This window comes from Aquarana catesbeiana, linkage group LG09, assembly GCF_042186555.1.
Source record: "Aquarana catesbeiana isolate 2022-GZ linkage group LG09, ASM4218655v1, whole genome shotgun sequence".
NCBI lineage: Eukaryota > Metazoa > Chordata > Amphibia > Anura > Ranidae > Aquarana > Aquarana catesbeiana.
This window is the reverse complement of record NC_133332.1, coordinates 183,436,256-183,463,872: the sequence shown is the minus strand read 5'-3', so window position 1 is coordinate 183,463,872 and position 27,617 is coordinate 183,436,256. Positions and strand designations below refer to the sequence as shown.

At 40.7% G+C, this 27,617-nt stretch overlaps 1 protein-coding gene across 3 annotated transcripts in view; it reads left to right on the top strand.

Annotated features, from left to right (window-relative positions):
• Nucleotides 1–27,617, top strand: part of GRIA3 (glutamate ionotropic receptor AMPA type subunit 3) — a 446,082-nt gene that overhangs the window by 134,720 nt on the left and 283,745 nt on the right. For all 3 annotated transcript variants that reach the window (XR_012236014.1, XM_073599435.1, XM_073599434.1), the window contains exon 3: nt 1,412–1,651. Coding sequence is in view for 2 of the 3 variants with exons in the window: in XM_073599435.1 (XP_073455536.1) it covers nt 1,412–1,651 (240 nt within the window). In the remaining variant the exon portion in view is untranslated. The remainder of the gene's footprint in view (nt 1–1,411; nt 1,652–27,617) is intronic.

The following is a 27,617-nucleotide window of genomic DNA, read 5'->3' as shown; positions in this document are numbered from 1 at the left end:
AAAAAAATCACCATCCAAAAGATATAAGTGTCCAAGCAGATTTAAAGTTCTATATATGTAAAAAAGAAAAAGAAAAAAACTCTGTGAGAAGTGACTTTGCTTCCAAACGAATCCCGTGTAAATACAGTAATTGTGATCATTGTATAATCTCCTTCTCTGGAACCCCCAATTGTGTCCCCACTCACCGGAAAGCCCAACCCCTGCAGGGGTAATGGGCAAATGAAAGTAAATCCACCAGCAGGAAATCGATCAATATCCCCCTCTGTGTTTCCGTGATCTTCTTCCTGGTTGGGCTGTCAATGGTCTGGATTAGTGATTCAGTTCATTGGATGGTGCATGCAACATGAGAGGTGGGAACACCTCATTGTGGGCAGTTACAGAGCAGGAAATTATTGTAAGGTGATGACACTACAAGAGACATAAACAAGAGACACTGGCTTATGTCTCTTGTAGTGTCATCACCTTACAATAATTTCCTGCTCTGTAACTGCCCACAATGAGGTGTTCCCACTTCTCATGTTGCATGCACCATCCAATGAACTGAATCACTAATTCAGACCATTGACAGCCCAACCAGGAAGAAGATCACGGAAACACAGAGGGGGATATCGATCGATTTCCTGCTGGTGGATTTACTTTCATTTGCCCATTACCCCTGCAGGGGTTGGGCTTTCCGGCGAGTGGGGACACAATTGGGGGTTCCAGAGAAGGAGATTATACAACGATCACAATTATTTACACGGGATTCGTTTGGAAGCAAAGTCACTTCTCACAGAGTTTTTTTCTTTTTTACATATATAGAACTTTAAATCTGCTTGGACACTTATATCTTTTGGATGGTGATTTTTTCTGCTACATCACTACACTATTTATCATACTATTGTTCATATCTGTACACATTTTGGATATATAATTTTTTGGGTATCTTTAATGCTTTTTCCTTTGCGATTTTGCAGACTAGTACCATAATTTTTGTTGTCTTTTTTTGAGTGCACGTATTTCCTTTAGGATTATCTACACCGCATTTGCTCTTGATTTTTCAATCATATATTTTATTATGTGTTGTTTGACACCTGTGACACATACACCTGATATGTTGTTTGTTTATGATTTTTTCACAGTAGTTTTTATATACTACCATCACTTTGTAGGATATTAGTATCCTATCACATACATTTTTGAACAGCGTCACATTCCCCACCAGAGATTTCTTAATTTTTTGGATTCCACCTCGGTGGTTTTTTCTATTTATTTTGGGGGGCTGCAGTTCTCCTTTAAAACATTGTCCTAAGCGTGGGAAATTTTGAGATTGAATTAGTTAAATCGTTTCAAAGTGTATTATTAGACTGCATTACTGCTTTAGTTTGATACTTTTTACCTTCTTACTTATATTTTACCATTTTTATTCCAGTTTGCTCTCAGTTTTCCCGTGGTGTGTACGCCATCTTTGGGTTCTATGATCAAATGTCCATGAACACCTTGACGTCTTTTTGCGGTGCCCTCCACACTTCATTCATCACTCCCAGCTTCCCAACAGATGCAGATGTTCAGTTTGTCATTCAGATGAGACCAGCACTTAAAGGACCTATCCTAACACTTCTTAATGAATACGACTGGCAGAGATTTGTTTACCTGTATGATACTGAAAGAGGTAAGGGGGCTATTCTGACAGTTATGATTCTGATGTATATTTTTATGTAAATGTTATTAGTGTACAGGACATGAAATTGTTACGATATATTAAGATATCTGTAGTGAAAACTCTGTAAAACTATATATAAAGGTCAAATAAGTAATAAAATGATTGTCATTGAGTTCTGTCAACTCTTTCACTATTAGGTGATCATAGTGATGTTTGTGACCACCGCATACCTCAGCAGATACCCTTGTTGTGCATTGGTGATCTTGAGGGCTGGCAATAGCCTTTTGTTAAATAAATACTCTTTCACAGCTGTAGCTGATTTTCAAGTCCACTTGTGTAAAAAGTATTATAGATAATATAAAGGGGAAACCTAAAATAACAAAATGTTCATCATATATGGTTCAATCATTAAAGTCTCTCAGTTACTAATCCAGAGTGCCTCTTGTATACAATCCATGACCCCCCTCCACCCCCTTAAGTGGGCCCGCACTCACCAGAGGTTTTTAAGCCTCTGCTATTAGCATAAGAGTCTGTCAGGTTATTTGGATATCTTCCCTCCTAGGATCTTCTAGATACTCCGGCACTCCTCTGTTATCACAATCCTGCACCTTTCTTTACCCCCCACATAGATCAGTATCACTTGGTTTTGGAACTCAATACTCAGGCAATCATGAAGATAAAAAAAAAGAACCGCCATAGTGTAGTAACTTTTATTATAAAAACTGCTATTTACCATTACACGCACATAAAGAAGTCCTTGTATCCAGATTTGGAAGTGCCGCTCCAGCGTGAGCTCCATGAGCCAGAAGTGACATCACTTGAAGCCTCCCCAATAGGCATGTTATATCATTTTAGCACATAGCATAGGTATTTTGGTTTTTGAACAGCCTATTGTTCCCCAAAAATAAGAGTGGTCTCTTCTGTGAACTAGATTTAGCAGGCAAATTCTTTGAAACTATTTCACTGCCACCTTCTGTCATAAGTCAGTAGAACTGTATAATTTTAAAGCTCTTCATTGCTTAATCATTTTACTACAAATGTATTATCAATTTTTATTACTATTCACATTTGCATTCAGTGGTGCAGATTGGAGGTGATCAATTTTAACCTACAGAACTAAACCATAGTAAAACAATAGTTGAAGCTGTCATTTCAGGCTGTTATTTATTTTCGGCTCAGGTAAAAAAAGGAGCTTCAATGGTCATTCAGTTATTGCAACTCCTTGTGCTTCTTGAATTCAGGACTCAGCACAGGGTAGCAAAGTCATTACTAAATTCTGATATTTGCAAATTTAAATCCTCCTACTCAGATTTGCAAGTTTTTATTAAGTTGGAATGTCTTTTTCTCTTTAAATAGAGTGAGTCATAAAGCCAAATAGCTTTTACAGAAAACTGTTATAGACAATTCCAACCCATGAGCCTCCTGAAATCGCCCTTAAAAAAAAAAAAGCTTCTTTCATCTGTGACCTGAAATTTCTTGTGCCCCATTTCATTCCTGATCATCCCTTGAAAATGTCTAAGTGTAGGTTCTTTTTTTCAATATCATTGCAATGCAGCATAGTGACCTGAACAACCCATATATACATTAGTTTATATGATTGCATCTACCATTCATACAAATGAGACCTACACTATAAATAAATGAACAGATGCGAACAGACCTTTATAGTACCCATAGTAGCCACTGTATTCCATTGGTCACCTGGAAGTTCTTGCTCTGTGGACCACTGGACACTTTAAAAGGTTAGCTGAACTCAAACATTTTCAATAATTGAACCATTTAAGTACAAAATTAGGACAGCTGCTATTGCTAATATGCTTTAATGATGCATGCTCTAGGGCTGTTATCCTCATTTTGGTTCACTACCTGTTGAGTAGCTCATTTTTGATAGGTATAATCTTCTGCCCTGCATGCTTGTTCCAGGTGCAGGAATTTCACTAGTGGAGTCTCCAACAGACATAACAAATTTTAGTCTGATTCATTCCTGCCAAAAAACTAATATAAATCATTTTTTAGTGGACTGTCGCTTTAAAATACTGAATCCGCCTGGACATGCCACTAGTGTATCTAAACTACACTGTCTACTGTCTTAATTCCACATGAGATCATAGTAATGACACAAACCATACGTTTATGGCCACAAGAAGTAGTTATATAGTCAGGTTGAAAAAAGACACAAGTCCATCTAGCGCAACCTATAAAAGGGAAAAAAATATGTATCATATAATCCCATATACACAATCCTATACCCACAGTTGATCCAGAGGAAAGCAAAAAACCCAGCAAAGCATGGCCCAATTTGCTCCAGCAAGGGAAAAAATTCCTTCCTGATCCCTTGAGATATCCCCTGGATTAACTTACCTATAAATATTAGTATCCAGTTTTATTATGTACATTTAGGAAATAATCCAGTCCTTTTTCAAAGCAAGCTATTGAGCTGACCAGAACCACCTCTGGAGGGAGTCTATTTCACAGCTCTTACTGTGAAGAAAACTTTCCATATTTGGAGATCAAATCTCTTTTTCTCCAGACGTAAAGAGTGCCCCCGATGTCTTCTGTGATGACCTTAAAGTGAATAACTCAACACCAAGTTCACTATATGGACCATTTACAGTATCTCACAAAAGTGAGTACACCCCTCACATTTTTGTAAATATTTTATTCTATCTTTTCATGTGACAACACTGAAGAAATTACACTTTGCTACAATGTAAAGTAGTGAGTGTACAGCTTGTATAACAGTGTACATTTGCTGCCCCCTCAAAATAACTCAACACACAGCCATTAATGTCTAAACCGCTAGCAACAAAAGTGAGTACACCCCTAAGTGAAAATGTCCAAATTGGGCCCAGTGTCAATATTTTGTGTGGCCACCATTATTTTCCTCCACTGCCTTAACCCTCTTGGGCATGGAGTTCACCAGAGCTTCACAGGTTGCCACTGGAGTCCTCTTCCACTCCTCCATGACGACATCATGGAGCTGGTGGATGTTAGAGACCTTGCACTCCTCCACCTTCCATTTGAGGGTGCCCCACAGATACTCAATAGGGTTTAGGTCTGGAGACATGCTTGGCCAGTCCATCACCTTTACCCTCAGCTTCTTTAGCAAGGCAGTGGTCGTCTTGGAGGTGTGTTTAGGGTAGCTATCATGTTGGAATACTGCTCTGCGGCCCAGTCTCTGAAGGGGGGATCATGCTCTGCTTCAGTTTGTCACAGTACATGTTTGCATCCATGGTTCCCTCAATGAACTGTAGCTCCCCAGTGCCTGCAGCGCTCATGCAGCCCCAGACCGTGACACTCTCACCACCATACTTGACTGTAAGCAAGACACACTTGTCTTTGTACTCTCACCTAGTTGCCGCCACACACGCTTGATGCCATCTGAGCCAAATAAGTTTATCTTAGTCTCATTAGACCACAGGACATGGTTCCAGTAATCCATGTCCTTAGTCTGCTTGTCTTCAGCAAACTGTTTGCAGGCTCTCTTGTGCATCATCTTTAGAAGATGTTTCCTTCTGGGACGACAGCCATGCAGACCAATTTGATGTAGTGTGCGGCATATGGTCTGAGCACTGACAGGCTGCCCACCCCTTCAACTTCTGCAGCAATACTGGCAATACTCATACGTCTATTTCCAAAAGACAACCTCTGGATATGACGCTGAGCATGTGCACTCAACTGCTTTGGTCGATCATGATGAGGCCTGTTCTCAGTGGAACTTGTCCTGTTAAACTGCTGTATGGTCTTGGCCACTGTGCTGCAGCTCCGCATCAGGGTCTTGGCAATCTTCTTATAGCCTAGGACATCTTTATGTGGAGCAACAATTCTTTTTTCAGATCCTCAGAGAGTTATTTGCCATGAGGTGCGATTTGACATGTCAAATCGCATGCCAAATCACTGCAATGTGAACCAGGGCTTAACCTCTTTTGCCACATAGTTGCCCAATTAAACAGTGCATTGGTAGTCTGTAGGGATGAGCTGAACACCCCCTGGTTCGGTTCGCAGCAGAACATGCGAACAGGCAAAAAATTAGTTTGAACACATGAACACCATTAAAGTCTACAAGCGTGAAAAATCAAAAGTGCTAATTTTAAAGGCTTATATGCAAGTTATTACCATAAAAAGTGTTTGGGGACCCGGTTCCTGCCCCAGGGGACATGTATCAATGCAAAACGGTCGCTTTTTTGGGAGCAGTGATTTTAAGGCCGCTTTTAACCTCCGCTAGCGGCCGAAAAAAGGGGTAAAACGACCTGCAAAGCGCCTCTGCAGAGGTGGTTTGGCAGCGGTGCCCATTCAGTCTAATGGGCAGAAGCGGTTTAAGAGCAGTACACCACTCTTTCATCGCTCCAAAGATGTTGCTTGCAGGAGTCTTTTTAACGTCCTGCCAGCACATCGCCTCCGGTTTTCACACTGAGACTGCAGGGGAGGTGTTTTTCAGGTGCTTTACAGGTGCTATTGTTATCCCAAAAGCGCCTGAAAAATGCCTCAGTGTGAAAGGGGTCTAATAATGCTTAAAGTGAAACAATAAAATTGAAATATTCCTTTAAATATTGTGCCTGGGGGGTGTCCTTAGTATGTTTGTAAAGTAGCGCATCTTTCCCATGTTTATAACAGTGCCACAGCAAAATGACATTTCTAAAGAAAAAATGTTGTTTAAAACTGCTCGCTGTAATGTATTGTCGGATCCCGGCAATATAGATAATATAATATAGATAAAAATACCAAAAAAAATGGCGGGGATGTCCCCCCCAAAATCCATACCAGGCCCTTCAGGTCTGGTATGGATATTAAAGGGAACCCCACACCCAAATTTAAAAAAAAATGGCATGTGGATCCCTCAGGCCCCCAGGCACTATATACTCTGAACAGCAATATAAATACTATACGGTCTGCCCTGTATACCCTGCAAGAAATTAGGCCTTAGGTGTTGATTGTACCAGAACACTAAGCCCTCACAGTTACTCTTGTTGGGTGCAGGAACGGGCCCTGCTGTGAAATATTATATCAAGAATTGTAATTACATGCCCCTTCTAAACAGGGGCAGAAAAATTGGGCCTTAGGTGGTGGTGCAACAACACTGTAACCCCTCACAGATACTCATGTTGGGTGCTGGAACGGGCCCTGCTGTGAAATATTACATCAAAAGTTGTAATTACATATATATTAATATATATTAATATACGGTCTGACGTCTATTAGAAACTGTACACACTGTATTAAATACTGTGTACACCGCCTGCACTGTATTAGCAACTGTACAATGGCTGCACTGTATTATATACTGTGTACACTGCCAGAAGTGTAGTGGAAACTGTACACACTGTATTAGATACTGTGTACACCGCCTGAAGTGTATTAGCAACTGTACACCACGGAATGCAATGCAGATATAAGCTACACTGAATGCAGAGTATATATATATATATATATATATATATATATATATATATTTATATTTATTTATTTATATTAATACAACGCCTGAAGTGTATTAGAAACATTAGAAACAGTACACCACAGATTGCACTGTAGATATAGGCTACACTGGATATAGAGTATATATATATATATATATATATATATATATATATATATATATATATATATATATATATATATATATATATATATATATATATATATACACAGTGGGGATGGAAAGTGTTCAGACCCCCTTAAATTTTTCACTCTTTGTTATATTGCAGCCATTTTCTAAAATCATTTAAGTTCATTTTTTTTCCTCATTAATATACACACAGCACCCCATATTGACAGAAACACAGGATTGTTGACTTTTTTGCAGATTTATTAAAAAAGAAAAACTGAAATATCACATGGTCCTAAGTATTCAGACCCTTTGCTGTGACACTCATATATTTAACTCAGGTGCTGTCCATTTCTTCTGATCATCCTTGAGATGGTTCTACACCTTCATTTGAGTCCAGCTGTGTTTGATTATACTGATTAGACTTGATTAGGAAAGCCACACACCTGTCTATATAAGACCTTACAGCTCACAGTGCATGTCAGAGCAAATGAGAATCATGAGGTCAATGAAAACTGCCTGAAGAGCTCAGAGACAGAATTGTGGCAAGGCACAGATCTGGCCAAGGTTACAAAAAAATTTCTGCTGCACTTAAGGTTCCTAAGAGCACAGTGGCCTCCATAATCCTTAAATAGAAGACGTTTGGGATGACCAGAACCCTTCCTAGAGCTGGCCATCCGGCCAAACTGAGCTATCGGGGGAGAAGAGCCTTGGTGAGAGAGGTAAAGAAGAACCCAAAGATCACTGTGGTTGAGCTCCAGAGATGCAGTCGGGAGATGGGAGAAAGTTGTAGAAAGTCAACAATCACTACAGCCCTCCATCAGTCAGGGCTTTATGGCAGAGTGGCCTGACGGAAGCCTCTCCTCAGTGCAAGATACATGAAAGCCCACATGGAGTTTGCTAAAAAAACACCTGAAGAACTCCAAGATGGTGAGAAATAAAATTCTCTGGTCTGATGAGACCAAGATAGAACTTTTTGGCCTTAATTCTAAGTAGTATGTGTGGAGAAAACCAGGCACTGCTCATCACCTGTCCATTACAGTCCCAACAGTGAAGCATGGTGATGGCAGCATCATGCTGTGGGGGTGTTTTTCAGCTTCAGGGACAGGGCGACTGGTTGTAATCGAGGGAAAGATGAGTACATATCCTGGATGAAAACCTTCTCCAGAGTGCTCAGGATCTCAGACTGGGCCAAAGGCTTACTTTCCAACAAGACAATGACCCTAAGCACACAGCTAAAATAACGAAGGAGTGGCTTCACGTGACTGTTCTTGAATGGCCCAGCCAGAACCCTGACTTAAACCCAATTGAGCATCTCTGGAGAGACCTAAAAATGGCTGTCCAACAACGTTTACCATCCAACCTGACAGAACTGGAGAGGATCTGCAAGGAGGAATGGCAAAGCATCCCCAAATCCAGGTGTGAAAAACTTGTTGCATCTTTCCCAAAAAGACTCATGGCAGTATTAGATCAAAAGGGTGCTTCTACAAAATACTGAGCAAAGGGTCTGAATACTTAGGACCATGTGATATTTCAGTTTTTCTTTTTTAATAAATCTACAAAAATGTCAACAATTCTGTGTTTTTCTGTCAATATGGGGTGCTTTGTGTACATTAATGAGGAAAAAAAATGAACTTAAATGATTTTAGCGAATGGCTGCAGTATAACAAATAAGGGGGTCTGAATACTTTCCGTCCCCACTGTATATATATATATATATATATATATATATATATATATATCAAATACACTGCCACTAACTGAATAACCTGCCTGCTTAATCTAACTCAAGCTGTCCACGCCAACAACACTACACACGGCCACTCTATGCTCACTCATGTAAGCAGCCTTATATAGTGTGGGGCGTGGACTTAGTCCTCCTGAGCCATGATTGGCCAAAGGCTATCTGCCTTTGGCCAATCATAGCTCTCTCAGCTGTGATTGGCCAAAGCATGCAGGTCAGGTGCATGCTTTGGCCAATCATCATACAGCAATGCACTGCGATCTTGCAGTGCATTATGGGATTTTCCGCAACGCTCTAATTTTCCGCGAACGCCCCATATGTTCGGTTTGTTTTAGAACAACTGATCACCCGATGCTCGAGTTGAACTTACATCTTACAACTTGCATCCCTAGTAGTCTGTGCCATCATTACAGTTTTGCTGTACTGATGTATTGTATTTTCAATACCACATTTGCAAGTGGATAAGCAGATTGCCTACCTACTCTGGAGTTTACCACTATTCATGTTTATTTATACTATACCCTCAAAAAAAACATACTCTATGGGTATATAGATTTCACTTTACATTTATTTCTTCATATTTACAGATCTGAAAAATACATACAATATGTAAGTGGTCTATTTTATGTTAATAACTCTATTTATTTAAAAGGTGCACTCTGCTACAAAAACTCCCTGTTCCATTTACTGTATTGCTGTTCGCTCATTCATACTCCTAGCTCCATCACTCTTGCTGCTTTGTAAGATATAATTTGCATAAACAACTGGCTGCAATCAAACTTGTGACACAAAATGTTCGTTTTCTTAGAAAAAGAATGGGTCTATAATGAATGCAGTCATATTAAGTGTTTCTCACTGAATCAACAGCAATTTTCTTGACTTGGTTTCATTGCATTTTCTCTGCCATGTGTAAAACAGTGAATGCACCTTGATAGATTCAGCTGAGATGATCTATGTGTACAATTGGTGGGAGAGAGTCCATCAATTGTAATTAGCCTTTGTTTGTGGTGGATGGAACTTCAACGCATTTAGAATGTATAATCGGCTATTCCGTTGAAAAATAAATATTTTGTGTAATCTCTGATAAGGCTGGAGGGCACAAGATGTTGCATCTCAACATTTCAGAGTTTGCAAGAAATATATTGAAATATTTCTGTAAAAGAAATAAATACACTATAATCATTCATGTAATTTACCATTTTATGAGATTATGAGATTATGATTATGAGAAATTTTGTCTTTCATTTATTTATGCACATTCACATCCATGTTTCCAGCTGCCAAAGCTTAAGCTTTAGTAAAGGATTGGGTGTTGGGGAGCAATTAAATTACCAGGAATTATGTTTTAAAATGAAAGCAGAACAGGTACTAGGTACTAACTTTCTTGTGAGAAGTGCCTTTAGAAGTTCATTCATAAGTCTCTCCCTGGCATTCTTCAAGAGGACCTTTAATTTAGACTACTTAGAGTTTGTCCTTGGGTACAGCCTATCTAGCCATACTACAAGATTTGTAGACTGAGTAGCATGCTGAACGCAGGATGAGCAGCCAGTTTGATCAAAACCCATGTCTGAACCAATTTTTGCTTGTTCAGAGGTTTAGCAAATAGCCCAACTTAATGGGTAAACCTCCGGCTGCAGCGGAAAGTGAAACTAGCAGGGGAACTACCACTGCTAAATGTGACCGCTCTCTGCTCTGGGCTCATAGCTGTTAGGGTGCCAGTGCCCGCTGACCACTCTGGACCAGTGGTTATGGGGGGTCTGCAGGTGAGGGCTTAGCAAAATCTAGATTTTCAGATACTGCCTCCTCGTGTGAATGAGTAAGGGGTACCTAATCACAAGAATATATAAATAGTAAATAAAGACACACTTTTGACAAGTTGGTTAAATACATGGGAGATTCCCTATGATGTCATTGACCAAAAATGGTCAAGTCCATATTTGGTCAATGATGTCCCCTAGGAGATCCCTTCCCCTTTGTTTACATTTAGTGGAAGGGCCCAGAAGCTGTCCTTAATGACTAGTGGGAAAAACGATTGGATGTGTTGTTCATTGTGATTGACAAGGATCTGAATCACTGGGCAATATAATTAATGATAAATTAACATCATGGGACATTTTTGTTTTTTTAATTTTAATAAAATACTTGTCAAAATGTGTGTGTCTTTATTTACTGTTTATATTTTTTGTGTGAATGAGTAGGGGTACTCATTACCTTAGGGGGGGGGGCAGCATATAGTCCTCCCCCTTATATGTAAGGGTGTTTCCAGATTCTGGGAGGCCCTCCATCCACAGACCCCCACAGCCACTGAGCAGGGTTGTGGGGAAGAGGCCCTTGTTTTCTTTAACATGGGGACAAGGTGATTTGCTAGGGGGTGACTCCCAACAAGTTGCCCTCCCAATGTTCAGGGTGTGTGCACTGGTATGGTTCAGGAGAGGGAAGATGAGCATAAACTCCTATCCTTTCCTGTCCATCAAGTTTGCATGCTTGGATAAGGATCTGGTATGGATTTTCAGGGTGACCCTACACTTTTTGCTTGTTTTTTGCATAGAGTTCACTCTAAAATCTATGCCAGACCTGAAGGGTCTGGTATGGAGTTGCATGGGACCCTACCTTTTTTAATGCATATGGTCCCCTTTAACATCCATAACAGACCTTCATTAAGGATAAAAGGATAAGTAATATGTTTTATGGAGAACCCCACACTGGTTTGTTTTTATTTTTTTGTGTCTCCCTCATTTACAGATACCAAAGCAGCCAGGAGCTGTCATTTACTGGCAATTTAAACAGCATTATTTCCTTTGTAAATGTTAGTTTTGCTGTAGTAGATTCTATACATCATATTTCACTGACAGGTTAAGGGCATCCCCCAGGCATGTTGTTTAAATTAATTTAGCATTGTTAATGTTTTAGTTAACCACTTCCCGCCCACCATAAAGCAGAATGACAGCCGGAAAGTGGTTGAATTAACCCGACTGGGTGTCATATGATGTCCAGCAGGATAAGTCGCTAGCACGCGACTGGAGGCACGCACTGCGGCGATCTGTAGTGTGGTATGTCAGTCTGGCACATCGCATCTCCAATCCCTGTAAAGAGCCTATGATGTAGGCTCTTTACCATGTGATCAGCCATGTCCAATCACAGCTCATCACATGTTAACCAGGAAGTGCCATTTATCGGCTTTTCCTCTACTGTTGCTGACAAGGCACGAGTAGAGGAAAGCCGATCAGCTGCTCTCCTGACAGGGGAGAGCGCATTGATTCTTAGTGCAGACCCATCGAGGGTGCCCACTAGAGCCCACCAAGGATGCCCACTAGATCCCACCAGGAATACCCATTAGAGCCCACCAGGCATGCCCACTAGAGCCCACAAGGGATGCCAATCAGTGCCCATTAGAAACGCCAATCTATTCCCATCAGTGATTGCCTGTCAGTGCCTCCTAACCAGTGCTGCCTATCAGTGCCATCTATCAGTGCCCATCAGTAGTGCCCATCAGTGCCATCCATCAGTGCCTGTCAGTGCCCATGAGTGCCACCTATAAGTGCCCATCAGTGCTGCCTATCAGTGTTACCTAAAAGTGCCCATCAGTGCCACCTATCAGTGCCCACCCATCAGTGCTGCATATCATTGCCCATCAGTGGTGCTTATCAGTGCCACCTCATCAGTGCCCATCTGTACCGTCTCATCAGTGCCTGTCAGTGCAGCCTCATTAGTGCTCATCAGTGAAGGAGAAAAATTACTTATTTACAAAGTTTTATAATAGAAAGGAAGAAAAACATATTTTTTATCACAATGCTCTGTATTTTTTATTTGTAGCGCAAAAAATAAAAAACCCAGTGGTGATAAAATATCACCAAATAAAGCTCTATTTGTGGAAAAAAAATGATAAAAATTTTGAATTAGTACAGTGTTGCATGACTGCACAATTGTCATTCAAAATTTAACAGGGCTGAAAGCTGAATAATTGGCCTGGGCAGGAAGGGGGTGAAAGTGCCCTGTATTGAAGTGGTTAAGCGTTATTAAAATTGCTGCTTCCCGCCAAACAGAATTGTTTTTTTTTTGCTGTGGTACATGTTGCCCAGGGCAGTGCCCAGCCCCCCCATGCCATTTATTTGCCTATTAGCCTAGAAAATGGCAATTACAGATTCCTAACATTCTGCTCACATTGACGATAATTGGGGTTCATATTTGGCACCTTAACTTTGATAATGCTTACAAAACCACCCCTGAATCACTATGTCCCAATACCTGGTAGCAGAGCCTGATATAACAAGGAAGGCCTCTCGTAAACCTTTGACTCAGAGCCCCTAATAGTGTAAACAGAAGGCACAAGAGTGCAGAGTGGCACGAGTGCCTGTAAGTCTTGCTAGCAGAGCAGGTGTCCACGACAGGCAGTGTGATCACCAGAGGTCTTCAGTGAAGCAGGCAGGGTGGCAGCTGGTGAGCAGCAGGCAGAAGCAGACTGGTACTGGCAAGGCAATGTGTATACTGGTAACAGACAGTGGGTAAGCAGGCACAGCTGGTAGACAGGTCTGTCCTGGCAACAGCAGAAGGAATAGCAGAGTCAGGCAAGCCAGGTCATACACTGGTAAGACAGATCAGGTACAGGGCACAAGCAGGAGCGTGGTCAAGGTACAGACCAGGTCAGGAGCTGATCAATGGAACAGTAGCAAATGGAGCAGGCAGAAACGGTGGTCAGAAGACAAGTCAAGGTTGATACAGAGTTTAGGGAGCAGTCAGACAAGCAGGGTCAGTAACTGGAAACAGATTACAGGATCACAGGTTCTCAGAACACAGTAGGCTGAAGACAAAGCAGCACTGAACCAGAGCACTGGCTCAATTTAACTAACCCATTTGGTGCCTCTATCTGTCACAGGTGCACGTGAGCATGCTGACATACACGTGAATGCGCATTGGAAGTACGCATTCGCGCGTGCACAAATATTTGCATGCGCTTAAATATTAGCATGTGCAAAATTCCTATGTCTATGAGAAGAAATGTGGATTAGCCTGTGAAGCTGCACAGAAGTCTGCCCAGAAGTCTGCCCAGAAGAGCCATCCTTTCTACTGGCATGCCCATCCTGACACACTAGCTAAATCTCAGTCAAACCTCTGACCTAGAGTGACATGGATTATACATCTAGTAAGTTCAATTCTTAAGTTACACATACAAGGTAAATGATGTACTAAATTTTCTGCACCTCTGAAGGCAAGACCACTATTCCCCAAAATTCCATTTTTGTAATAGGCAAGGCACGATGTCACTTCCTCTGTCATGTGACAGTACTCAGGCCTATTGATTATCTGCTAGGCCCAAGCACTGTAACAGGAAAGAAGGTTACATGCTTGCTCTCTTTTACTTAGAAGTGTTGGATAGTGTCGCCAACTGCCTAGATAGCAAGCAGTTGAGCTGCACATTGGAAAATTACTTGCTAAGACTTGTCAGGCTTGACAAGTTTGTTGCACAATTGCAGCAAGTCTACATTGCATGACTCCAGATCAACTTTATTTGCAAACATTCTGCGAGTCTGCTGCAAGCTCTGGTTCAGTTATATTGTGCAATAATCATTCCACCACAGGGGACATTTTGACTTGCAGAGCTCTTGCTGTAGACTCACCACTGCAACTTTGCTCTTGCTAGAGATTTGCCACGCAAATTTGCTACAAATTGGAAAAGTGTCAACTAGAACTTGTGCTTCAAGTGCTCTTCAAGTGTACATCTGCCAGTGAAAATGTTCAACAAGTTAACAAGACTTACAATACAACAGTGCAACAAATTTGTGGCAAGTTATCCTTGCTATCTGAGGTGCTGCAGAAACAAGGTGCTTAGTCAAGGTGAGTATAAAGTCAGCCATACATAGATCAAAAATCCACTGGTTCAGCAAGCTGAATTTCAAACCATGTATGGACAGGGTAGCTGTACAAAAGTCAATCGACATCCGTACAACTGCCCTTTTGGATATTTTCTGCAGTGCTGAACTATGTATTCTGACTGTGGGGAAGTCTCCCTATGTCAGAATGTCAGAATACAAAGACACAGCGGGGAGGATTCCCACTTCCACCTCAAATATATGGATGGGAGAATTGAGTCAGTTTTTTTCATTAATTCCGCTGGTTCTATGAAAAAAACAACCCATCTGTGCAGGGCCGTAGATAATTTTTTTCCTGGGGGTTCAGGTCTTTCAAACTTAAAGGCATCATTTACACTTTTATGTTGGGGGAGGTATGGTAAAAACATGTGAAAGCAGAGTGGGGCCATGAGATTTTGCAATGTAGTGCAGCAAAAATGATCCCCATTCAACTGAATAGAACGCAATGCACCCAGTTGTGGTGCAGTAGTGTACTCATTAGTACAGCGAGCTCTTCCTAAGCTCCCTAGTTTTTTTTTTTCTTTCAGCCTGCTGGGTTGAACTAAAAAAAACCTTACCGTGTGAACCAGGCTTTAGATCTCATTCATATGCTCTAATTGGCCATGGAATGGCAAATATACCATGCATACCTACAGTCAGGATCCCAGATGTTCCAATTTTTGTCAGCTGCTCAGCCTGTTCACCTGAGCGATGGGCTGAAAAGATCCACTGCTGTTAACATGTATCTGCACATCCAGTGGTCCCCATGTTTAAGCTCCAGGGGACAAAGCAAAACACATTGGAGTGTGGCCTGGTGGGAACCCAGGCTGAGGTCTCTCCCATCACTACTACATTAACATAGGACTCCGTAGATGTGTGGCACCAGGGATTTTTTTCTCTCTCTTCCCTTCAGTGACTACAGGAGCTGGGATGAGCTCCATCCCTCACCGGCACATCTGCAGCACATTCGGTATCATCTACATTACTCCCCACATTGATTAAGCCTGAGAGACACACTAACAAACTGTGGGTCACAGTGGTTACCTGCTGTTAGGGACAAATTTCTGACCCTGGATGAAGAGAAATTTTATCCAATGGCAAAAATGTATCCCTACCTGCAGGTAACCACTGGATGTGCAGATACAGGTGGATACATGTTTACAGCAGCAGACAGCCTTGGCTCTTTTCAGCCCATCACTCAGGTGTACAGGCTGAGCAGATATTAGAACATCTGATCCCGGGTGAAGGTATTTGCAGTATACTTGCTGCACCATGGTCATGTAGGATATATGAATGAGACCCAAGACTGGATTTTAGCTAACCTTACTGTGCAAGTTGAGCAGATGCAAGGGGCAACATATTGTGGTGGGCAGTAAATTCAGTGATTTATTTAAATCTTAAAAAAATGTGTCCTAAGAAATTTTATGAAATGTTTTAAGAGATGAAAAAATAAAAAATATTGTGCACTGCCTACCACAGGATGGTGCCCTTTGCACCTGGTCAATATGGTTTGCTTTTATTCAGTCTTAAACTGTAGCAAACCCAGCTTTTGAACTTGTACCTTCAAGTAAGCCTCTAATAATGCTTATCTGTAGGTATAGTGAATATCTTCTAAACTTGTGGTGTTTAGGAGATACTCACATGGAAAGCAGCCGGTGATGTCACTGGTGCATGGGCTCTGAAGGGACAGCATACTGCTTGTCTGTGCTTCTCCTGGGGAGGAGTGCAGTTCGTTCTGCACTTTTATGACCCATTTTTAGCCAACAGTCAGCTATAGCCCACTGTCAGCTGACATCGCTCAGCAGGTCCAGGCTGTGGAAAGATCCTAACTTTAAAGTCAGGATTCACCCAGCAGCTCACTCAGCCTCTCAGTGAACCGCAGAGCCCTTGAGCCAGCCACTCCTGCCCCCTCCACAGATTGGCATTCCAGTGAGCTTGGGGGAGGTGGGCAGAGCCAGGGACTGACAGTCACCACTCCTTGCTCACTGAAGGCTGAGAACTGAGTAATCAGCGGTCTTTGATCGCTCTGTTGTTGGGCTTAGAAGCAGCTGGGGACAGATGCAACATTGGATCGATACTCCATCCACCTAGGTAAGTATAATTAAAAAAACAAATATCACTTTTAAAGGAAAAAAAATCCCCCTTTCCCTCCTAAGAACCCTCTCTCCCCAAGTAAAGATTCCCATTGTAAAATATCTCCCTCCCTCAAATATCTCCCCAAAAATTAAACCCCCCTGTCTCTAAACCGACCCACCAAAGCAAAAATATCTCCCTCAGTCAATACCCTCTCCCACAGCAAAGATTTCTAATTATGAAGAAAATCTCCCTTCATCCAATCAAACTCCCTCCCAGAAGCAAATCCCTGCCATTAACCACCCCCCGTAAAATTCTCTAAAAGAACCCCCCCTTCTCCAAAAGCAAACCCCCCCCTTTCCTGAACCCCCCCCCCACCAAAAGAAACTCCCCCAGACTGGAATTCTTGTTTCCTCCTTCCTAAAACAGAAAATTGATGCCTCCCCACTTACCAGACCTCAGATTCAGCATGGCACAGAAGTAGGAAAACTTCTGCATCCCCTGTCTCCCTTCAGCTGTGTCATATGATACATCGAGGAGGAGTATAGGAGTTCCCTCAACTGTGCACTGTCAATTGCCGGCATCTGAGACCTCGCAGTAATTTCATGCTTTTCAGGGGGACACCTTATTAAACTGAGGGGATGGGGCACAATAGAAGAGGGCTCGCTGCTGCACTCTGATACTCTGATTGCTTCTACTGTGCTGATGCTGAGGCTAAAGAGCAGGGACACTGTCTGGGCATTTTGCCAGGATGCTCTGGGGGGGTTTGAACACCACTGACCCCCCCTTATCTATGCCCCTGCATCTGTGACCAGTTTTACTGTCTGTCAGATGCAGATTGCCTGAGATATCTGGATTCACAGATTGAATTTAAACATATGGTTTGGGAAAGCCCCCCATTACCAGTTTCTGGAGGCAAGTTACACACTTTCTGATAGAGAATAATGTACCTCACAACCCAGAGTGATGCCTGTTTGGCATTTTATATAGGAAACATTGACCTTATTAGTCTAAAGTCCCTTGAAGTGGAACTCTTCAGAGCCATGAAAGCAATAGCTGTGAGGTGGACAATTATGATAGCTCCTTCTCTTCCTCTTTGGGAACAGTTATGTACAATAAGAGGAACTACTTAATTTCCCCAAAAAATTAGGATGTTTGGCATTAAGCTGTTAATACTTTAAACATATCACAGTTATAATATTACCCTAGATCATACAGAGAAACATACCTGGCAGTAAACTTGATTTCAGAAAGAAAACTGTCAGAGGAAGAAGGTTAGAGGGATGTTTGCTGAGGAGTCCCAAGGCTCTTTAAAGCATCTCTGTATGTAAGTGGATGTAAACCCTATTCATGAAATTTGACCTGGGCACATATATCTGTAGTGTTTGCTTATCTCTCTCCAAAGCCCTAAGTCCTCTGTCTTTCTGCTGCTTGGTTCTTCTGTTATCAGCATGATAACTTCTGACAAACTCTCCGACAACCGAGATAAAACCAGCCTGAAATTTGTGTCCGGAATGGTGCATAGAAATAGATTAGCAGACAGCTGATCTTTTCACAGCACAGCTCTGCACATCCCTTCCTTCCTCTGCCTATGTGGAGAAGGGGTGTGTGCCTTTCCTCCAATCAGTTGGCACACAGTGTATGCCAAGAATCTGCACCCAGTGGTGAAACAGGAAGAGAAAATTCTAACACGATGTGCACTTTCTAAACAGCCTAGAAAGTAGAACACTGTTTTAGCACATATACAAGTAAAACTAATGTAGAAAGATTTGTTTCATCTTTGTGTATCATCTGAGGCTGTTCACTTCACTGGGTATATGTGAGGGTTTACATCCACTTTAAGCATTGTGGAGAAAATCAGCTTAAAAATACACAACACTTGACTTTTTTCTTGGCAGGTTGCCAGCCCATGTAAACACAAAGCAGGTGTTTTTAAACTGTTAGAAACCAACTGAACCCTAACTTTAGAGTCTTTGTTGAAATTTTTGAGAATTATTAACTTTACATTGAAATCAGAGGTCAGATATCTATTGTTTTATACGTATTTTGTTGCTTTTAGGAATATGTTAACAGTATAGTGTCCATAGTTTTGGCAGAGGTGTGAAGATGCACGTACCAATATACACAAAAAGGATGTTTATAAACATACATTAGAAAGGACTGCTCCCTCTAGCGTTCATTTTACTACCATAGCTAGTAGGGGGTGGTTAAGCACATCCCATAAGACCAATAAGCCAAATAAGAACAATAAGCCAAATAAGACCCCTATCGCTTCTTGGTATTCCCCTCTAACCCATTATGTAGGGTCTTTATTTTTTCTTACCTTGTGAAACAGCTTACACTCACCTTGCCCCTCGCTGGCATTAAACTGCACCTGGAAAAGGTGGATCTTCACTGGCCGATCACCTACCACCCTACTTGCAATGAGGTCTCTCACCTCTTCTGCATTATGAGAGGACCCTGCTGATGGACAGCCAATAGGAAGTGTCCAGATCATGCAGGAAGTGAGGTTAGAACCTGAAGAAGGACTAGGTCTGATATGAACAAAGGAAAAGAGAAGACTTGGGACTGAAGGATCATGTGATCATGGCTTTAGATAAGTAGAATGGGCATCAGTGTCATCAGTGCCACGTATTAGTGCCATCTGTCATCAGTGCCACGTATTAGTGCCATCTGTCAGTGCCACGTATTAGTGCCATCTGTCATCAGTGTCACGTATTAGTGCCATCTGTCATCAGTGCCATGTATTAGTGCCATCTGTCATCAGTGCCACATCAGTGTCAGTGCCACGTATCAGTGCCATCTGTCATCAGTGCCACATCAGTGCCACGTATCAGTGCCATTTGTCATCAGTGCCACGTCAGTGTCACATGTCATTGTCCTGGTTCTCCAGGGCCTTCAAAAGTGTAATAGGTAGTCAACAAGTCAGATGTGTAATTTATGCTCCTAGAACACGTGATGGCGCTCCCTGCATGTTGGGCCTCTCTATGTGGCCAGGCTGTGAAAAAGTCTCACACATGTGGTATCCCCATACTCAGGAGGAGTAGCAGAATGTATTTTGGGGTGTCATTTGTGGTATACACATGCCATGTGAGAGAAATAACCTATTACAATGACAATTTTGTGGGGAAAAAAAAAAAAATCTTCATTTTGCAAAGAATTGTGGGAAAAAATGACACCATCAAAAACCTCACCATACATCTTACTAAATACCTTGGAATGTCTACTTTGAAATGAGATAGGCCACCAGTACTTCAGATGTGATCAATTTTTTATGATTTGCACCATAACTTGTAGACTCTCTAACTTTCACAAAGACCAAATAATATCCACTAATTTGGGTTATTTTTACCAAAGATATGTAGCAGTATAAATTGTGGCCAAAATTTATGAAGAAAAATTACTAATTTGCAAAATTTTATCACAGAAACAAAGAAAAATGCGTTTTTTTTTTCAAAATTTTCGGTCTTTTTTCATTTATAGCGCAAAAAATAAAAAACCCAGAGGTGATCAAATACCACCAAAATAAAGCTCTATTTGTATGAAAAAAGGACAAAAAATTCATTTGGGTACAGTATTACATGACTGAGTAATTGTCATTCAAAGTGTGAGAGCGCTGAAAGCTGAAAATTGGTCTGGTCACGAGGGGGGTTTAAGTGCCCAGTTGTCAAGTGGTTAAAACAAGTTTTTTTATTTTTATTTTTTTTTTACTGCAAGCCGTAAATTAGAACGGGGCGTGGAAAGGGGATTATAATTATTATTACTTCAGTAAGCTGCATATGCTTTAACCCTAAGTTTTTATCCATTCGTCCTGATACTACATAGCCTTTCGCTAATTAGAATAGGCAGGTTTTGTAACCTTTTCACTTTTGTACTAATTGAACACAAAGCAATTTATATAAAGCACCTCATACATACATTCATATTAACATTGTATAACAGGAACTGATTTGTAATGTAAATGTATATTCATGAAAGTAACAGCAGATCCAGGGTTCAACAAGACCATTAAAACTAACTGAAGACAATAGTATCTAAATGGGGTTAAGCTGTAATACGGTTTACTAGAGCTTTGTGCATTCAGGCCTCGATTGAACAAGTCCTTGTGGAATGTATTTGTGGATTGAGCAAGAGTGACATTGTATAGATATGTTATACTCCATAACAGAATGAACAATGGTTAAGATAGATCAGAAGCACACTGAGCAATGCAAGTAAAATCGTTGCCTGGACAATGAAAATTACATATGCCTCTATGACTACAAATCATTTAATGTAATGCAAATATGTTACACGTAAATACTGGAAGAATTTTACCGTTGTGTATCTGAATATACAGCACTCAAGGGTCAGCTTTATTGGTATACCCTAAGAACCATGAAAGGTATAGGTATAAAACTTATATCCATTGCACTTTACCTAAAACCAATTAAGCATGTCAGTCTGATGTTATTTGGTGGCACGCAGCCCCCTCGCTCCTTCTCGGCAACCCTCAGCTGTTTTACGGATTTAAACTGAATGAGACTCCAGCTGTCCTCTAATTGATAAAGACTACACTTGCTTGATAAAGGCATTTTGCAGCTGAATACTTCAGAAAACGTTTTATGGACCCCTTTTCTGGAATAAACTGCTGGAAGTTACAATTAATTTGATGATGTTAATTACCAAAGCAGTACAATTTTTTTTAAAATTAACTACATGTGGCCCGTAGCAGACATAACATGGCCCGTAGAAGATTAATTCCACTCAGTTTGGTCCAATGTTTCATTGGCATTTGACATGCCTGCATTAAGCATGTATTGATGCCTGAGGGCCAAAAGAGTTAATTTACCAAATATATGAGCTAATTTAACCACTTCAGCCCCAGAAGATTTGGCTGCTCAATAACCAGGCCATTTTTTGCTATACGGCACAGCGTTGTTTTAACTGACAATTGCGTGCGACGTTGTACCCAAACAAAATTGATGTCCTTTTTTTTCCCACAAATAGAGCTTTCTTTTGGTGGTATTTGATCACCTCTGCCGTTTTTTATTTTTTGCGCTATAAACAAAAGTAGAGCAACAATTTTGAAAAAAACACATTATCTTTTACTTTTTGTTATAATAATTATCCCAAATTTAAAAAAACAAAAAAAAATGTTTCCTCAGTTTAGGCCGATATGTATTCTTCTACATATTTTTGGTAAAAAAAATCACAATAAGCGTATATTGATTGTTTTGCACAAAAGTTATAGTGTCTACAAAATAGGGGATAGATTTATGGCATTTTTTTTTATTATTATTTTTTTACTAGTAATGGCAGTGATCAGCAATTTTTATCGGGACTGCGACATTATGGGGGACACATCGCACACTTTTGGCACATTTTTGGGACCATTGACAATTATACAGCAATCAGTGCTATAAAAATGCACTGATTACTGTATAAATGTCACTGGCAGGAGTGATCAAGGGGTTAACTGTGTTCCCTAGGTGTGTTCTAACTGTGGGGAACTGACTAGGAGAAGAGAGAGAGATCAGTGTTCATACTTAGTATGAACACACAATCTGTCTCCTCTCCCCTGAGAGAACCGGGATCTGTGTGTTTACACACACAGATCCCGGTTCTCGCTCTGTTACGAGCGGTCGAAGGTGCCCAGCGGTCTTCGCACCTGCTGGGCACACGCATCGGCTCCGACAGTGAGCCGCGGATGCACACGCCCCCCTAGTGATCAAAAGGCGAAGCGATGTAAGGTAACGTTGTTTCACCCAGGGGAGCCAACCTGCTGCAGTACAACTGCGGCGGCTGGTCTGGAAGGGGTTAAACCCAGTAGGCAACCCCTATCAGCACTGATACTGCAACCTGGTTTGGTCTGTTATTTCCCCTACACTAATCCCCCTGATTAGGATAAAGAAGAAGCCCAAGTTGATCAAAAAATGTGTTACTTAAAGAGCAATAAGTAATATTATACACACCTTAACTCAATAAAAATGCTTGTTCTCTATCTTTGGTGCTTTCTGGGTCACTGACCCAGAGCAAGAATGCAGCAAGCAAAGTAGGAGTAAAGTAAGAACTCTGATTTATATACATGTTTCAAGTCAATGATACAGTATTTAAGCCATTAGATCGGCATTACAGCCAAAGAGCTAGCATTTTCAAAACTAGAGGTCAGCATTAGCAACCTCAATACTTCATACAACATAGTTTTCCTTTCAGTTGTAATTCTTAAAAGCCAGCTCCAGGCTAAACTTATAAGTATCCCCTAGATGCTGTGAAAACAAAAACATGTTCTGGCTACACTACTCACCTTTCTACCAAAGTTGTCTTTTGCAGTAACTCTTCTGGGCTACAGACCTCAGTCTTTCTGGTTAAATGATGCTCTTTTTAACTCAACCCCAAAGACTGAGAATGCTAAGGTAAAGTTCCCAGGTTTTCAAAATTACATTTTTGGACACCCTACAGACCACACCCACAAATCACACCTCCATTTGGAGCCACATTGACAAAATCATGCCCCTATGCCCTGAACCAATTAGTCACAGACTTTTGGAGGAAGAGGTAGGCATTCACGATATAAATACAAAACAATCACATCAAATAAGAGGTACCAAGGTATGTATTTATAGTTAGGAAGGATGCCACGTCAAAAAGAAAACACCTGGCAGCATGGTCAATATGGTGGGTGTCATTTTATGGTGCATGGCTTGTAGTGTAGGGGGAAAATAACCCCCAACATTAAGGTTGATGTCACTGTACAAATATACACTTGTCCTACCTATTTTAGTTTTAGCAATGCTTAAATGTGACTGTAATCATATTAGATTATTTGCAGTTGAATATTGTGTGTAATAATTTTTTTTTATTTGCACTAACAGTTACGTTTTCAGGTAAAGCTTTCAGAATGTTCCCTTTTTCTGAGTCCAAGTACTGTTAGTGCAAATGAAAAGTATCAAGACCAGTACTCGGCTTTGCTGTAGCTTTAAATAGAATCTTGGCATTTTGGCACAGTACTGGAGTCATTACTAAGTAAGACAGAGTTCAAGGGTCCATAGAAAGTAACTGAGAGTTCAAAGGACAGTGGTAAGTAATGGATAGTTTGAGGGTCAGCAGTAAATGTTACAAAGTATAGGGGTTAGTAGTAAGTAATGCAGAGTTTAGAGGTTAATAGTCAGTTAGCAAGGGTCAGTAGTAAATGAGGCAGAGCGTGGAAGTCAGTAGTAAATAACACATATTTCAGGGGTCAGTATTATTATTATTATTATACAGGATTTATATAGCGCCAACAGTTTACGTAGTGCTTATAGTAGTATGTAGTAAGTAATGTAAAGTGCAGAGGTCAGCAGTGTAGCAGCCTCCTAGCATAGGATGCTAGGTAAATATAGTTTTTGGCTCCTTCTGTAGGGAAGTGATTGTTTGGTCTGGTTTGTTCATGGTTTCTCAAGCCGGGGGGTTTGATTGCTTTCCTCTGCCTCTAGAAGAAGCTTCTAAAGCTTAGGGAAGGAGAAATCAAATTACCAGCCTGAATATTGATAAGGGCCTAGCAAATCCCTAGGATGGTGTGCCCAGATGGCAGTTGGGCCGCTGATAAATAGTCTGAAGCCCAGAAGAGGCTGTATTTCCCCAGAAAGAAGCATTCCCAGCCAACCAGTTCAGTGTTCACCGTTGCTTAAGGAGAAGACTGTCCTCTAATTGCTAAGTACTAACTGTTTCCGAGCGTCCCTTGCTCTAATCTGTCTCCTGTTACAAGTTCTGCAAGCAATAAATTACAAAAAAGACAAACCTCTAGACTAATGGAGTCAGAATAAATGTTGCTTGGGTGACTGGAAGGCCTCTCTACTGCTTAGGAACCAGTAAAAATCAGCAACCCCTGCGGGAATAGCACTACAGTAATGTGATAGACTACAAGGGTCAGTAGTGAATAACACAGAGTTCAAGAGTCAGTAGATAGTAATGCAGAGTACAAAGGTCAGTAGAAGAGAACAAGAAGACCTGGACAGCCGCACACCGGAATGGATAAAGCCGTCTTTTTATTAAAAATACAGGATCATGGGGTACACAACACGACTGTGGGGTGGTACAAAAATAGCTAAACAAGTACCTCTCATTAGTGTCCAATTGTGTCATGGGTGGAGACCTCAAGATTCTCCCATTTTAGAAGAGTGTATTGCTCTCATGGTTTAGAGAAGCAGGATCTCCCAATCTATGGATAGTGTAGGACCCACTAATCATGGGGTACTTTGTTGCAGTAAGTGGGCTTAGCACCATATAGCAATATTGTGTGACCAAATCCCCATATTTTTTTATAATGTTTTTTTGAAAATGTTTAGGTGTTTTAAACTAGCCTTGCTGGAGGTAAATGTCTTTTTTGCATGTGTGCGCTGTAATATTTTCTTCTCTTGTACAAATATACTGATGCGTTTTGCACTTACACCAAGTGCTTACTCATGAGTAAGCACTTGGTGTAAGTGCGAAACGCGTCAAATATTTTTGTACCACCCCACAGTCGTGTTGTGTACCCCATGATCCTGTATTTTGAATAAAAAGATGGATTTATCCATTCCGGTGTGCGGCTGTCCAGGTCTTCTTGTTCTCATCTACGTGTATCAGCATTTAGCCAGCACCTGGGGCTCTTCCTGGAGGTAATGAGACACAAGCACTCTGGTTTAAGCCCCTCTTTGAGCGGAGGATCCCACATCATCTCCTACAAAGGTCGGTAGTAAGTAATGCAAATTTCAGGGGTCATTTATGGCCAGGACCTGCTGATTGGCTCAGTGAATCACAGCACAGAGCCCTGTGTGTACTAACAACACAGGGCTCTGTACAGAGAGCAATGATGTGACTGTTTCTTTTGCCCTTCAAAGCAGGGAGAAAAATCAGCTACATCTTTTAGTAAAAGGAGCACACATTACACTTGTTAGACACACGGTTAACCCTTTCATTGCCCCTAGATGTTCACCCCTCCCAGCCAGTGGCATTAGTACAGTGACAGTGTATAGTATTAGAACTTATCATAGTGTCACTGGTGAGGTCAGTGGCAGTTATTTCCCCCCAGTGTCAGTTAGTATCCGATTGTATGCCACACTATCATAGTCCCACTATAAGTCACTGATCACCATCATTACTAGTAATAATAAATAATAAAAATTCCAGCATGTATACCATAGTTTGTAGAAGCTATATCTTTCGCATATACACTTATTGGAAGTTGTTTTTTTTTTTACCAAAGATATGTAGCAGAATTTATTTTGGTCTAAATTTATGAAGAAATTTGATTTTTTTTTTCAATTGGATATGTTTTTTTTTTTTTTAATTTTCACTATTTTTTGTTTATATAATAAAAAATGTAAAACCCAGTGGTAATCAAATTACACCAAAAGAAAGCTCTATTTGTATGAAACAAATTATATACATATATATATACAGTGTTGCATGACTGCCCAATTGCCAGTTAAAGTAGCGCAATGCCAAATAGTAAAAAATGCTCTGGACATGAAAGGGGTAACATCTTCCAATTGCTCCCACTGCCACAGCAAAGCCTGTGAGAGCGGGGAGAGCCACTTCAGATGGGCACGGCTCTGGATTGAGTGGGGACTCAGGTAAGTGAGGAGGCATACTGCTACCTAAACATCTTTTACCGTAATACAAGGAATTCCTTAAAGTGGATGTAAACCCTCACATATACCCAGTGAATTGACCAGGCCTCAGATGATAGACAGAGTTTAAACAAATCTACCTAAATAAGTCTTACATGTATATCTGCTGTCTTCAGCTTGCTATATTATTTAGAAAGTGCACATCGTGTTAGAGATTTTCTCTTCCTGTTCACCACTGGGAGTGGATTCTTGGCATACAGTCAAGACAGCTGATTGGAGGAAAGGCACCCCCCCCCTCCATTCACATAGGCAGAGACTTGCATAGCTGTGCTGTAACAAGTTAAGCTCTCAGCTCATTTATTTATAGCAACCTTCCTACACAAATCTCAGGTTGGTTTTAGCTTGGTTGACAGAGAACTTGAAGCAGATATACAGTATGTGCTTAGGTCAAATTTCCTGAATCAGGTTTACATAAACTTTAAGGTAAAATACATTTAGGCTTTAGAAGCACTTTAAGTAAATAAAAAACAAAAAACATAACATTTAGGCAGTAGGAGCAGCAAAAAAGGGCAGAGACATTGAGTCCTGATTGGACTTTATACCAATCAAAATAGATTTTACTAAAGTTAGATTGGCACAGGTTTAATTCAATTTAGCTGCTATGTGTACTGTAATTAAGAATTAACACTCTTTATTGTATAAGTCCAACAGAGTCTGCCTGTCACACATCTAAATCATTGACAGCCTAAGCTTGGGTCTGGGTAGTCCTTTCCAAAATTCATTTTATATATTGTGTTCTGTCATAGGTTTAATGTGCTGCTGTTTGTAATGATATTATTTTTTTATGTAATCACTTTTTTTAACTTAACCTGAAAAAACATTTAATACATCTGTAATATAGTGAGCACATGAAAAGGAAATGTAACGTTTTATATACTGATAAAAATGTTTTATTGTTACAAGAAAGTGAAAGGTGAAAAGGTTTAAACCACTTTTTTGAAAGAAGACAATAAATGATTCTAATTACTGATCTTATATAATTAGTAATCACATGACCTACTTTCATCAAGCTGCATAACAATTCTCTAGTGAATGTCACAAAGAACATTTTTCCAATTAATAAATAGACTCCATAAAACAGGATTTGGTCTGGGAGTTTCCAAATCCCTTGATAAATACTGACCTGTGAGTGTCT